At 42.9% G+C, this 13,258-nt stretch overlaps 1 protein-coding gene across 1 annotated transcript; it reads right to left on the bottom strand.

Annotated features, from left to right (window-relative positions):
• Nucleotides 1–486: 486 nt before the first annotated feature.
• LOC135363230 (rho GTPase-activating protein 20-like) lies at nucleotides 487–5,732 on the bottom strand. Its single transcript, XM_064583870.1, has 4 exons — nucleotides 5,621–5,732; nucleotides 3,862–3,973; nucleotides 2,447–2,622; nucleotides 487–1,059 (listed from the first exon to the last, which is right to left on the bottom strand). The coding sequence occupies exons 1-4, from the start codon at nucleotides 5,714–5,716 to the stop codon at nucleotides 862–864; spliced, it is 582 nt and encodes a 193-aa protein (XP_064439940.1). The 5' UTR covers nucleotides 5,717–5,732; the 3' UTR covers nucleotides 487–861.
• Nucleotides 5,733–13,258: the final 7,526 nt, after the last annotated feature.

Genomic DNA, 13,258 nt, shown 5'->3' with positions numbered 1-13,258 from the left:
CATTTCTAGTTTAGGACAATATCCAGTTAGTTTGCCATGATAGTATCAAGGCCAAGGTTGCAGAGTCTCATTCTCCACCAAGATCCGTCAACTTCAAGAAGAGAAAAGTTTAGAAATGTCTAAGCACTCTCCCCACAAGTGCTCACCCTCTTCCTAGTCGGTGCTTATAACACGGAATCAGGAAAGAACCTCCTAACTCTTGCTAGAAAATGGATTCCATGTGTACACCTTACAGAGGGCAACACTCATCTTGCTACCTAGTGTATCATCATTCCTCTCCTGTCTCCTGATGCCTATATGTATATTACTACTGGATATCACTATGACCGCAGTGTAGGAGTGGTTACCTAAGTCATTTCTGGACTTTGCTATGGATCACATCTTCGAACATTAACGGGGGACAAGGGAAGACGAAATGTGACTGAGATTCTACGACTGTAGTCATTACTACGTTAACATAGGGTTGTTCAGAGCTGTACATAAGTGCCAAGGTGGATGGATTAAATTCTTTCCCTGTTCTATTTCTTTTGGAAAGTTTGCCTTCATTAGGAGGGGGGTGAGGATGTTTGCATGGGTAAACAGTGTGTATGTATCGGTGCGTATTTTGAAATTTATTATCATGACTAGTAGTCATTTCAGTATTAGTATTTTGCATGGAGTCTTTAGGAGTGAAAGTGGGGAGGGCGGTGTGTAGTGAAAACAAAGTATTTCTAATACATGGGGCTTTTAAATCCTAAAGTAGCTTCCTTAAATTTTGATTTTCTCAAGGGTTTTTTAGCTTGTCAGGTTCTTAATCTATTATGCCCTTTATGGTTCTTGAGGAGTCTTGTTGAAGGACTAAAGTGTGCCTCATAGCTTCAGTTACTCGTGTGTGGATAATGCTAGAACCTTCCCTACCTTTAAGACGGATGCGACCACATGAACAGATTCGCTGTACGGGTTCACTTTGACCCCAGAATTTAGTTTCTCCTTTAGGACCATGCAGGATTTTATATTGGCTGATTTGCTGAATATGCCTTCTGTGAGGGGCCCTTTTTGATTAATAAAGGAAAGCATATCCTGTAGGAAGAAAAGAAATTATATGGCATCTCATATCCACAAACGCAGAGCACAAGCTTGCCTGCATTTTGAAAGAGCACGGGAATATAATGGTACACTGTTTTAGAGTGGGAAGGAGTAAAGTCAATTTAGATTGGTTTCTTTTTTTCAGTGTCTTTCTATATAGTTTTGACCCAAATATCCATTTTACAATCATACAGTGAAACAGTTTAAAAACTTCTTTTAATCAGATTTTCCTGTCCACTGAGTTTCCACTTTTAAATCAAACTTCTCCGCTTCAAGGCCTTTGGGGAATCACCGTCTGTTTCCTAATTTAGCATTTCTTTCTCATTATTCCCTACATAGATGCTCTTCCCCAAGTATGGAAGTCTATTTAGGGAATACTCATTTCCCATTTGTTTATTTCTCTTTAAGTGACTGTATACTCCATTCCTACTTGTTCTATTTCCTTCCCTGTTTTAAAGTCAGGCTCAGAAACTCTCTTCTCCTTCTCTGATTACCCTCCCTTCTCATGAGTCTTTCATTGTCTTTTGCTGTAACTTCATATCCTTTCCTTGCTGTGTAGAAACTTAATAAGGGCTGGACTCAGGGAATCCAATGGATCTGAAGTCTATTATGCTAATTATATATTGTGTGAGCTGGGGCACATGCATCCTGTACTGAGGCTTTTCTGATTCCTTTAGGCAGTGCGGAGGATGATAATCCTAGCAAGCCCCTAAATTTCCTGTGATGCAAGGACCTGGGGTAGTAGCTAGCAGGTAACATGCTAGCTAAAATGATACATTTCTTCATAGCTAGCAGAACGTTCCCTACATCTCGCACAGTGCTTGCAGAGACACCGAATACTCAGTGAATGTCCACACTGACAATTCACTACAGCAGTTTGAGATAACACAGGCCAAACTCTGTGGCTTCCATTTGACATACTCTGTTAGGATTAACAGATTCCTATTTGCCAGAGGATGAGTCTATGCTTGTGTCAGATGTTTGCAGTTGTTAGACTGAGTAGACTCCGCTGAAGGAGACTTGAGACTCATGTGAGTGCAGGAAGGCAATGAAGGGAGAGTGTGAAGATGAGGTGGACTCTCAGAGACTCACATACACAGAGTCCATTTTGACTGATCTGAATAAGCCTCGGTGGGTCTTTGTGAAAACAAGACCCAGGTGGAATGGACAAGAATGTCTTTTCCTGTTGTATTTGCCTCATGACTCTGCTGGAACTAAGTCAGATTCTGTTCCTTGAAATAACAGTAACAGAGCTTCTCAGCCAAAACCAGGGGCTGTCTAATGACTACTCCATTTGAGGATAGATTTGGATGAGGACACGTGGCCTCTCAGAGTGTCCCCTCCTCAGGAGGGCTATAGAAGACCAAAGGAGATGACCTACCAGAATTGGGAAGGGAAGGTTGTCTTTATAACACATATCCATGAGCGAAACTCCAAAGAGCTGTACTGACTTTGCGCAAGGTGGGGCTGTGCACTGGGTGTGCCTGCAAGTGCTGCAACCCCGACAAAAGGCCCTGGCTCTGAAAGAACGGCTTGTCACAGTCATAGGGCCGGAGTCTAAGGAAGAAGAGAGAGTACTAGTAGTAGTTGTTGTTTAATACGCTGAACCTTCTTTTTCCTTTTTTTTTTTTTTTTTACAGATTTTATTTATATTTTGACAGAGGGAGAGAGACAGCGAGAGAGGGAACACAAGCAGGGGGAGGGGCAGAGGGAGAAGCAGGCTTCCCTCAGAGCTGGGAGCCCGTTGCGGGGCTCGATCCCAGGACCCCGGGATCATGACCTGAGCTGAAGGCAGACGCTTAATGACTGAGCCACCCAGGCGCCCCAGACTCATCTTAATTCCTGATGACTTGTATTGTCCTAAAGATTTCCTCAAAGCAATGTGGTAAGCATCATAAAACCAAGAAATGTCAGAAATATGGAGGGATTGATGATACGTGTCTCCAGGTTCTGAATCATAAGTCTACCTTCTAAGGTGGACTGCTGCCAGGTAGCTGTGATTAGCTAGGCTCAAATCGTACTAGCTCTAGTCTCAGGGGCACTTCTCCTAGTCCTATTAATGGCTTTTTGTGGATTCCATCCATCATCTTATTTAGTGTTTACCACAATTCTAAGATTTAGACATTATTTTTATCCACATTTTAGAGATGTATAAACTGATGCTGAGCTGGAATAACTGGCGAAAGATAATATAGCTGGTAAATGGGGCACAGGACTTTACACTCTGGAGAGGTTTTTTGACATCAAGTCAAGTCCTTTTTTCTCAATGATGCCAGTTCTTTTCAACCCGCTTCAAAGGGCACTGGAATCCTGTGGTGCCTCAAGAGCCCCTGAGCCAAAAGAGGAGGAAGTGGAAGAAAGGCCCCTTGCTCTGGCTTCAACCAGAGCACATCTTATATACATAAATATATATATATATTGATTACATATTTATATAGTATAAGTATCTAATTATATATATATAACTATATATATATGTATGATGTTATACCCATTTAGAATTTTGTTAGAAAAAATTCCTAAACACTGTAGCATACCATGATGAGTCCTAATGCCCTTATGATCTACACTAGAAACTTCTTGAAGTCAGACACCTCATCTTATCCTTTCTTTGGTCTCACAACAGTGTGGAACCTCCCTTGACCTGTGAGCCAGCCTTCGGAAGAAGGAGCCCATGGAAATCCTTGCCCTGGCGATGCTCTGTGCTCCAGAACAGCTCTGTCTAAGCATCTCCCATGACCCCTGGTAACCTTGCTCTCTGCTTCTCACTAAAGCCAATTAAATTTCTCCCGGTACCTGCAGCCTTCTCGCTGTTACCACGACTCATTGAGTTCTCGCCCAAGAGGGAAGTGATGTCTTCTCCAAATATCCTGAGGCAATTTTCAATGAGAAATTGTACAAAACAAATCTGTAACACAAAAAGACAAGAATGGGGTGCTCTTTTCCATAGGGCATAGTTATAAATCACATTTTGTATACAGACCTTGGATCTAAGAAAAAATGGGAAGGACTTCTCAGAAAAATTCAGAGTTGATAAAAATATGTAGAAACCAGGGGCGCCTGGGTGGCTCAGTCGGTTAAGCGTCTGCGTTCGGCTCAGGTCATAATCCCAGGGTGCTGGGATCAGCCCTACATCGCGCTCCCTGCTAAGCGCGAAGCCTGCATCTCCCTCTCCCACTCCCCCTGCTTGTGTTCCCTCTCTCGCTGTGTCTCTCTCAGTCAAGTAAATAAATAAAAGTTTAAAAAAAACACAAAAAAACAGAAACACATAGAAACCAGAGTTCTCTCAGAAATAACTTAGAAAGAGTGATACTTTCCCGTGTACTTTGGGTACACATTTTAAAATACTGCCCATCCGTGGGCTAAAGTTATAATACGTGGCCTAGTTTAAGAGCTAACATTTTGGGATCAGTGGTTACGTCTTTAAGCCTAGGATAAATTTCGGGGCCCCTCTGTTGGGCGTCTGACTCTTGATTTCGGCGGAGATCACTATCTCATGGTGGTGAGATCCAGCCCTACATGGAGCCAACTTTGGGCTCCGTGATCAGCGGGGAATGGGCTTGGGCTTCTCCCTCTCCCTCTCCCTCTTCTTCTGCCCCTGCCCCGCTCACGCTCTCTCTTTCCCTCTCTCAAATAAATACATATCAAAATATAAATAAAACAAGGATAATTTTCAAAGTAGCCTACCTTATTAAAGTTTACTTATTTTTTGCTTTTAAATTTTGTTTCCAGTTTTACTGAGCTGTAACTGATATATACCATCTTATGAAATTTTATAAAGTATGAACGACAACTTAAGAAAACCATTTCTTAAATTAAGAAGTATCATAAAGTTGGGAAGCAGGGATTTTGGTGGGGTTGTGAGGGAAAACCCACACAGCTGGAGAGAAAACGTATCTGTCTGTCTAACTTCAGTCCCTTCTCACGCATTGCTTTGCCTCATGCTGGCTCTCTCTGGGTGAGCTTGGGGAAGACCTGTCATCTTATTAGGATATTCTGGAATCTGTTGCTAGTTTCTATATGACGTAGCAGAGGTGAAATAGTAGCCGAGTACTTTTCTAGATGAGCCACAATTGGCAGAGGAAGGCAAATGTGTTTGGAGCCATGGGGGCTCATATTGCCCAAGCCACCCAGGATGTGCCAGTGATGACCGGAGGAGCTGGCTGTTGTCGCCATTGTGTAGTGAGGAAACCATGGCTTTGCCCAAGGTTACGACTCCCTCAGGGATTAGGCTGAGAGTTGAACCTTGACTGGTGAAGCTCCAAAGCCCAGGTTCTTTTCTATCGTATCACATGACTCTTCTCTCTCTCCTTTAGTCAGTCTAGTGTTTAGTCTCCTGGAGGGTGAAGAAGTGACTCGACTGCTCCGAGTTTCCCGTTTAACGACACCCCTTCCCAGACCCCGCCAGAGTAGCATAAAGAACTCTGCCACTCCACAGGGGCCTAATGAAAATGTGCACTTCACAAAGTTCCATCCGTCAGAGTTACTACTGCACATGTCCGGTTCAAAGTAGGGATTCTACCCCCTGGGGGACAAAAATGAGAGCTCTCATTACCTTTCTTATCAAGTTGTATTCCAATTCCAAGGTGCCGGAATCAGGTGGGTAAAGAACGTTTGGGGCCATACAAACGGATAAATTATAAGCTGTCATCTGATTGGATGAGGAATGTTGCTCAATGTTGTATAGCACTCCAAAAAGGTATCGCAAGAGAACAACATTTGCTCTTGGCAGCTGGGCTAAAAGCCTAAGGTCAGAAAAACACACTTTTAAATTAGGCAAGTGATTCCACTTAGGAGGTTGGAAAAACAGAGACAGGGAACAGGATACATCCTTGTATATCTAGCACACAACCCGCTCTAGCAGAGTTCCAGGCATGAATGTAGACAAAATTGTTGCACTGAATTCAGTTCCTGAGCCAGATAAACACTTCTCTGGTTAGTTAAATGTTTGACAGACTTTTAAGGTCATACCCCTGGCAGTTGATGCTCTTGCATGTGTCTTGAACCAGGGAATTTCGTCTACAAGTTTCATGGATCCAGAAGGTGTCAAACGGCCAAGGAGTCCAGATTAATAAGATCAGGAGAAGAACAATAATAGCCCTAAAGCGTGCCTCTATTCTGAAGTTGGGCCCCATGGGTGTGAAGAATTGAAACTCTTTGGCGTTGGTCATGATTATAGTGGGCAAAGCTGCAAAACGTAAGCCAATGTTTTCCTAATAGTATGTTGGCTGTATTTTGGAGATGTGACCAGAGTAGAGTAATTATGGCACCATTACCTCTTGGCTGCAGTTATCTTTTCCTCTTTGTTGCCTTGATCAATAACACCGAGCCATTTGTCATAGAGGTCAGATAAAAATATACTTCCTTGGATATTTCTCAGAAAGTCCTTAGGGAGATAAAAAAAATATATATATATCTGTATATACTATAGAAACTATGTATTGGAAATATTCCAGAGAAAATATGTAGTTAAAAAATTTAGTTCAGCCCCCACTTCCTTCACAGATACCCAAACTGGGACCCACACGGAGCTCGGCTCTGACTCTCCATTGACTTGCACACGCAGGAGCAGGTGCTTGGATTTTCTCCCGCTAAAACTTAGAGGCAAAAAGCAGAGCTTAACCTGTAGTGGAAATGAAGATAAAGCTCCCTTCTATCATCTGGAACTTATTTTGTGCGTGTGCTTTTTTTTTGCAAAGTACCACAAACTGACAGGGTCTGGCTATAGACCATCCTAAATCCTATTAGCTTCCTGGACAGAAATACACATACCCATGTTGCTTGTTTTAGACAAGGTGCTAGCTCTTAACTCTAGCAAGAAAAGGCCTGAAACAATCAAAACACAAACAGGTGGGCTCTTCCACACATATTAGGAAAGAAGTAGGTCTTCTCACTCAGGGTATGCGTGCTCCCTGGAAGAAAGCTACTCTCACAATTGCTTCATTCTTCCTTTTCTTAACTGTCTAAAAGTCGAGAGTCTAATGGCAGACTCACTGTGGTCCTGAGGATAGATTCATTTCTAGTTTAGGACAATTGTCCAGTTAGTTTGCCATGATATTAATAAGGCCAAGGTTGTAGAGTCTGATTCTCCACCAAGATCCGTCAACTTCAGGAAGAGAAAACTTTAAAAATGTCTAAGCACTCTCCCCACAAGTGCTCACCCTCTTCGTAGTCGGTGCTTATAACACGGAATCAGGAAAGAACCTCCTAACTCTTGCTAGAAAATCGATTCCATGTGTGCACCTTACAGAGGGCAACACTCATCTTGCTACCTAGTGTATCATCATTGTTCTCCTGTCTCCTGATGCCTGTATGTATATTACTACTGGATATCACTATGACCCCAGTGTAGGAGTGGTTACCTAAGTCATTTCTGGACCTTGCTATTGATCCCATCTTCGAACATTAACGGGGGACAAGGGAAGACCAAATGTGACTGAGATTCTATGACTGTAGTCATTTACCACGTTAACATAGGGTTGTTCAGAGCTGTTCATAAGTGCCAAGGTGGATGGATTAAATCCTTTCCCTGTTCTATTTCTTTTGGAAAGTTTGCCTTCATTAGGAGGGTGGTGAGGATGTTTTCATGGGTAAACTGTGTGTATGTATCGGTGCGTATTTTGAAATTTATTATCATGACTAGTAGTCATTTCAGTATTAGTATTTTGCATGGAGTCTTCAGGAGTGAAGGTGGGGAGGGCGGTGTGTAGTGAAAACGGAAAGTATTTCTAACACATGGGGCTTTTAACTCCTAAAGTAGCTTCCTTACATTTTGATTTTGTCAAGCGTTTTTCAGCTTGTCAGGTTCTTAATCTATTATGCCCGTTATGGTTCTTGAGCAGTCATGATGAAGGACACCAATCATAGCTTCAGTTACTCGTGTGTGGATAATGCTAGAACCTTCCCTACCTTTAAGACGGATGCGACCACATGAACAGATTCGCTGTACGGGTTCACTTTGACCCCAGAATTTAGTTTCTCCTTTAGGACATGGCAGGATTTTATATTGGCTGAGTTTCTGAATATGCCTTCTGTGAGGGGCCCTTTTTGATTAATAAAGGAAAGCATAGCCTGTAGGAAGAAAAGAAAAGTATATGGCATCTCATATCCACAAACGCAGAGCATAAGCTTGCCTCCGTTTTGAAAGAGGAGGGGAATGTAATGGTACACTGTTTTAGAGCGGGAAGGACCAAAGTCAATTTAGAATGTTGTTTTTTTTTTTTTTTTCAGTGTCTCTCTATATACTTTCTACCGAAATATCCATTTTACAGTCATACACTGAAACATTTTAAACACTTCTTTTAATCAGATTTTCCTTTCCATTGAGTTTCCACTCTTAAATCAAACTTCTCTGCTTCAAGGCCTTTGCGGAATCACCGTCTGTTTCCTACTTTACCATTCTTTTCTCATTATTCCCCTACGTAGATGCTCTTCCCCAAGTATGGAAGTCTATTTAGGGAATACTCATTTCCCATTTGTTTATTTCTCTTTAAGTGACTGTATACTCCTTTCCTACTTGTTCTATTTCCTTCCCTCTTTTAAAGTCAGGCTCAGAAACTCTCTTCTCCTTCTCTGATTACCCTCCCTTCTCATGAGTCTTAAAATGTCTTTTGCTCTATCTTCATGTCCTCTCTCTGCTGTGTAGAATCTTTATAAGGGCTGGACTCAGGGAATCCAACGGATCTGAAGTCTATTATGCTACTTATATATTGTGTGAGCTGGGTCACTTACATCCTGTACTGAGGCTTCTCTGATTCGGTTAGGAAGTGTGGAGGATGATAATCCTAGCTAGCCCCTAAATTTGCTGTGATGCAAGGACCTGGGGTAGTAGCTAGCAGGTAACAAAGTAGCTAATATGATACATTTCTTCATAGCTAGGAGAACGTTCCCTACATCCCGTACAGTGCTTGCAGAGACACCGAATACTCAGTGAAGGTCCACACTGACAATTCACTACAGCAGTTTGAGACAACACAGGCCAAACTCTGTGGCTTTCATTTGACATATTCTGTTAGGATTAACAGATTCCTATTTGCCAGAGGATGAGTCTATGCTCGTGTCAGATGTTTGCAGTTGTTAGACTGAGTAGACTCCGTTGAAGGAGACTTGAGACTCATGTGAGTGCAGGAAGGCAATGAAGGGAGAGTGTGAAGATGAGGTGGACTCTCAGAGACTCACATACACACAGTCATTTTGACTGATCTGAACAGGCCTCGGTGGGTCTTTGCGGAAACAAGACCCAAGTGGAATGGACAAGAATGTCTTTTCCTGTTGTATTTGCCTCATGACTCTGCTGGACCTAAGTCAGATTCTGTTCCTTGAAATAACAGTAACAGAGCTTCTCAGCCAAAGCCAGGGGCCGTCTAATGACTTCTCCATTTGGGGATAGATTTGGATGAGGACACGTGGCCTCTCAGAGTTTCCCCTCCTCAGGAGGGCTCTAGAAGACGAAAAGGAGATGACCTACCAGAATTGGGAAGGGCAGGTTGTCTTTATCACACACATCCATGAGGGGAACTCCAAAGAGCTGTCCTGGCTCTGCGGAAGGTGGGGCTGTGCACTGGTTGTGCTGACAAGTGCTCGAACCCTGACAAAAGACCCTGTCACTGAGAGAACGGCTTGTCACAGTCTTACGGCCGGAGTCTAAGGAGGAAGAGAGAGTACTAGTAGTAGTAGTTCTTGTTTAATACGCGGAACCTTCATTTTCCTTTTTTTTTTTTTACAGATTTTATTTATATTTTGAAAGAGGGAGAGAGACAGCGAGAGAGGGAACACAAGCAGGGGGAGGGGGAGAGGGAGAAGCAGGCTTCCCTCGGAGCAGGGAGCCCGATGCGGGGCTTGATCCCAGGACCCCGGCATCATGACCTGAGCTGAAGGCAGACGCTTAATGACTGAGCCACCCAGGCGTCCCAGACACATCTTAATTCCTGATGACTTGTATTTTCCTAAAGATTTCCTCAAAGCAATGTGGTAAGCATCATAAAACCAAGAAATGTCAGAAATATGGAGGGATTGATGATACGTGTCTCCAGGTTCTGAATCAAAAGTCTACCTTCTAAGGTGGACTGCTGCCAGGTAGCTGTGATTAGCTAGGCTCAAATCGTACTAGCTCTAGTCTCAGGGGCACTTCTCCTAGTCCTATTAATGGCTTTTTGGGGATTCCATCCATCATCTTATTTAGTGTTTACCACAATTCTAAGATTTAGACATTATTTTTATCCACATTTATAGATGAATAAACTGATGCTGAGCTAGAAAAACTGATCAAAGGTAATATAGCTGGTAAATGGGGGCACAGGACTTTACACTCTGGAGAGGTTTTTTGACATCAAGTCAAGTCCTTTTTTCTCAATGATGCCAGTTCTTTTCAACCTGTTTCAAAGGGCACTGGAATCCTGTGGTGCCTCAAGAGCCCCTGAGCCAAAAGAGGAGGGAGGGGAAGAAAGGCCCCTTGCTCTGGCTTCAACCAGAGCACATCTAATATACATAAATATATATACTATGGTTATATTTATATAGTATAAGTATCTAATTATATATTATATATCTATATAACTACATATATATGTATGATGTTGTATATATATAGAGATATATAGCACCCACTTAGAATTTTGTTAGAAAAAATTCCCAAACACTGTAGCATACCATGATGAGTCCTAATGCCCTTATGATCTACACTAGAAACTTCTTGAAGTCAGACACCTCATCTTATCCTTTCTTTGGTCTCACAACAGTGTGGGACCTCCCTTGACCTGTGAGCCAGCCTTCGGAAGAAGGAGCCCATGGAAATCCTTGCCCTGGCGATGCTCTGGGCTCCAGAACAGCTCTGTCTAAGCATCTCCCATGACCCCTGGCAACCTTGCTGTCTGCTTCTCACTAAAGCCAATTAAATTACTCCCGGTACCTGCAGCCTTCTCGCTGTTACCACGACTCATTGAGTTCTCGCCCAAGAGGGAAGTGATGTCTTCTCCAAATATCCTGAGGCAATTTTCAATGAGAAATTGTACAAGACAAATCTGTAACACAAAAAGACAAGAATGAGGTGCTCTTTTCCATAGGGCATAGTTATAAATCACATTTTGTATACAGACCTTGGATCTAAGAAAAAATGGGAAGGACTTCTCAGAAAAATTCAGAGTTGATAAAAATATGTAGGAACCAGGGGCGCCTGGGTGGTTCAGTCGGTTAAGCGTCTGCGTTCGGCTCAGGTCATAATCCCAGGGTGCTGGGATCAGCCCTACATCGCGCTCCCTGCTCAGCGGGAAGCCTGCTTCTCCCTCTCCCACTCCCCCTGCTTGTGTTCCCTCTCTCGCTGTGTCTCTTTCAGTCAAGTAAATAAATAAAAGTTAAAAAAAAAACACAAAAAACCAGAAACAAATAGAAACCAGAGTTCTCTCAGAAATAACTTAGAAAGAGTGATACTTTCCCGTGTACTTTGGGTACACATTTTAAAATACTGCCCATCGGTGGGCTAAAGTTATAATGCGTGGCCTAGTTTAAGAGCTAACATTTTGGGATCAGTGGTTACGTCTTTAAGCCTAGGATAAATTTCGGGGCCCCTCTGTTGGTCGTCTGACTCTTGATTTCGGTGCAGATCACGATCTCATGGTGGTGAGATACAGCCCCACATGGAGCCAACTTTGGGCTCCGTGCTCAGCGGGGAATGGGCTTGGGCTTCTCCCTCTCCCTCTTCTTCTGCCCCTGCCCCGCTCACGCTCTCTTTCCCTCTCTCAAAAAAATAAATATCAAAAAATAAATAAAACTAGGATAATTTTCAAAGTAGCCTACCTTATTAAAGTTTACCTGTTTTTTGTTTTTAAATTTTGTTTCCAGTTTTATTGAGCTGTAACTGATGTATAACATCTTATGAAACTTTATAAAGTATGAACGAAAACTTAAGAAAACCATTTCTTAAATGAAGAAGAATCTTAAAGTTGAGAAGCAGAGATTTTGGTGGGGTTGTGAGGGAAAACCCACACAGCTGGACAGAAAACGTATCTGTCTGTCTAAATTCAGTACCTTCTCACACATTGGTTTGCCTCATGCTGGCTCTCTCTGTGTGAGCTTGGGGAAGACCTGTCATCTTGCTAGGATGGTCTGGAATCTTTTGCTAGTTTCCATAAGATGTAGCAGAGGTGAAATAGTAGTTGAGTACTTTTCTAGATGAGCCACAATTCGCAGAGGAAGGCCAATGTGGTTGGAGCCATGGGGGCTCATATTGCCCAAGCCACCCAGGATGTGCCAGTGATGACCAGAGGAGCTGGCTGTTGTCGCCATTGTGTAGTGAGGAAACCTTGGCTTTGCCCAAGGTTACGAGTCCCTCAGGGATTAGGCTGAGAGTTGAACCTTGACTGGTGAAGCTCCAAAGCCCAGGTTCTTTCCTATCGTATCACATGACTCTTCTCTCTCTCGTTTAGTCAGTCTAGTGTTTAGTCTCCTGGAGGGGGAAGAAGTGACTCGACTGCTCCGAGTTTCCCGTTTAACGACACCCCTTCCCAGACCCCGCCAGAGTAGCCTAAAGAACTCTGCCACTCCACAGGGGCCTAATGAAAATGTGCACTTCACAAAGTTCCATCCGTCAGAGTTACTACTGCACATGTCCGGTTCAAAGTAGGGATTCTACCCCATGGGGGCAAAAATGAGAGCTCTCATTACCTTTTTTATCAAGTTGTCTTCCAATTCCAAGGTGCCGGAATCAGGTGGGTAAAGAACGCTTGGGGCTATACAAACGGATAAATTATAAGCTGTCATCTGATTGGATGAGGAATGTTGCTCAATGTTGTATAGCACTCCAAAAAGGTATCGCAGGAGAACAACATTTCCTCTTGGCAGCTGGGGTAAAAGCCTAAGGTCAGAAAAATACACATTTAAATTAGGCAAGTGATTCCACTTAGGAGGTTGAAAAAAAAGACAGGGAACAGGATACATCCTTGTATATCTAGCACACAACCCGCTGTAGCAGAGTTCCAGGCATGAATGTATACAAAATTGTTGCCCTGACTTCAGTTCCTGCGCCAGATAAAATCTTCTCTGGTTAGTTAAATGTTTGACAGACCTTTAAGCTCATAGCCCTGGCAATTGATGTTCTTGCATCTGTCTTGGACCAGGGGATTTCCCCTAACAGTTTCATGTATCCAAAAGATGTAAAACGGCCAAGGATTCCACATTAATAAGATAAGGAAAAGAACGA

The sequence above is a fragment of the Mirounga angustirostris genome, unplaced genomic scaffold (genome assembly GCF_029215605.1).
Source record: "Mirounga angustirostris isolate CCGP_5_RB_7025 unplaced genomic scaffold, mMirAng1.0.hap1 SCAF_69, whole genome shotgun sequence".
Taxonomy (NCBI): Eukaryota; Metazoa; Chordata; class Mammalia; order Carnivora; family Phocidae; genus Mirounga; species Mirounga angustirostris.
This window is presented reverse-complemented; position numbering and strand designations above follow the sequence as displayed.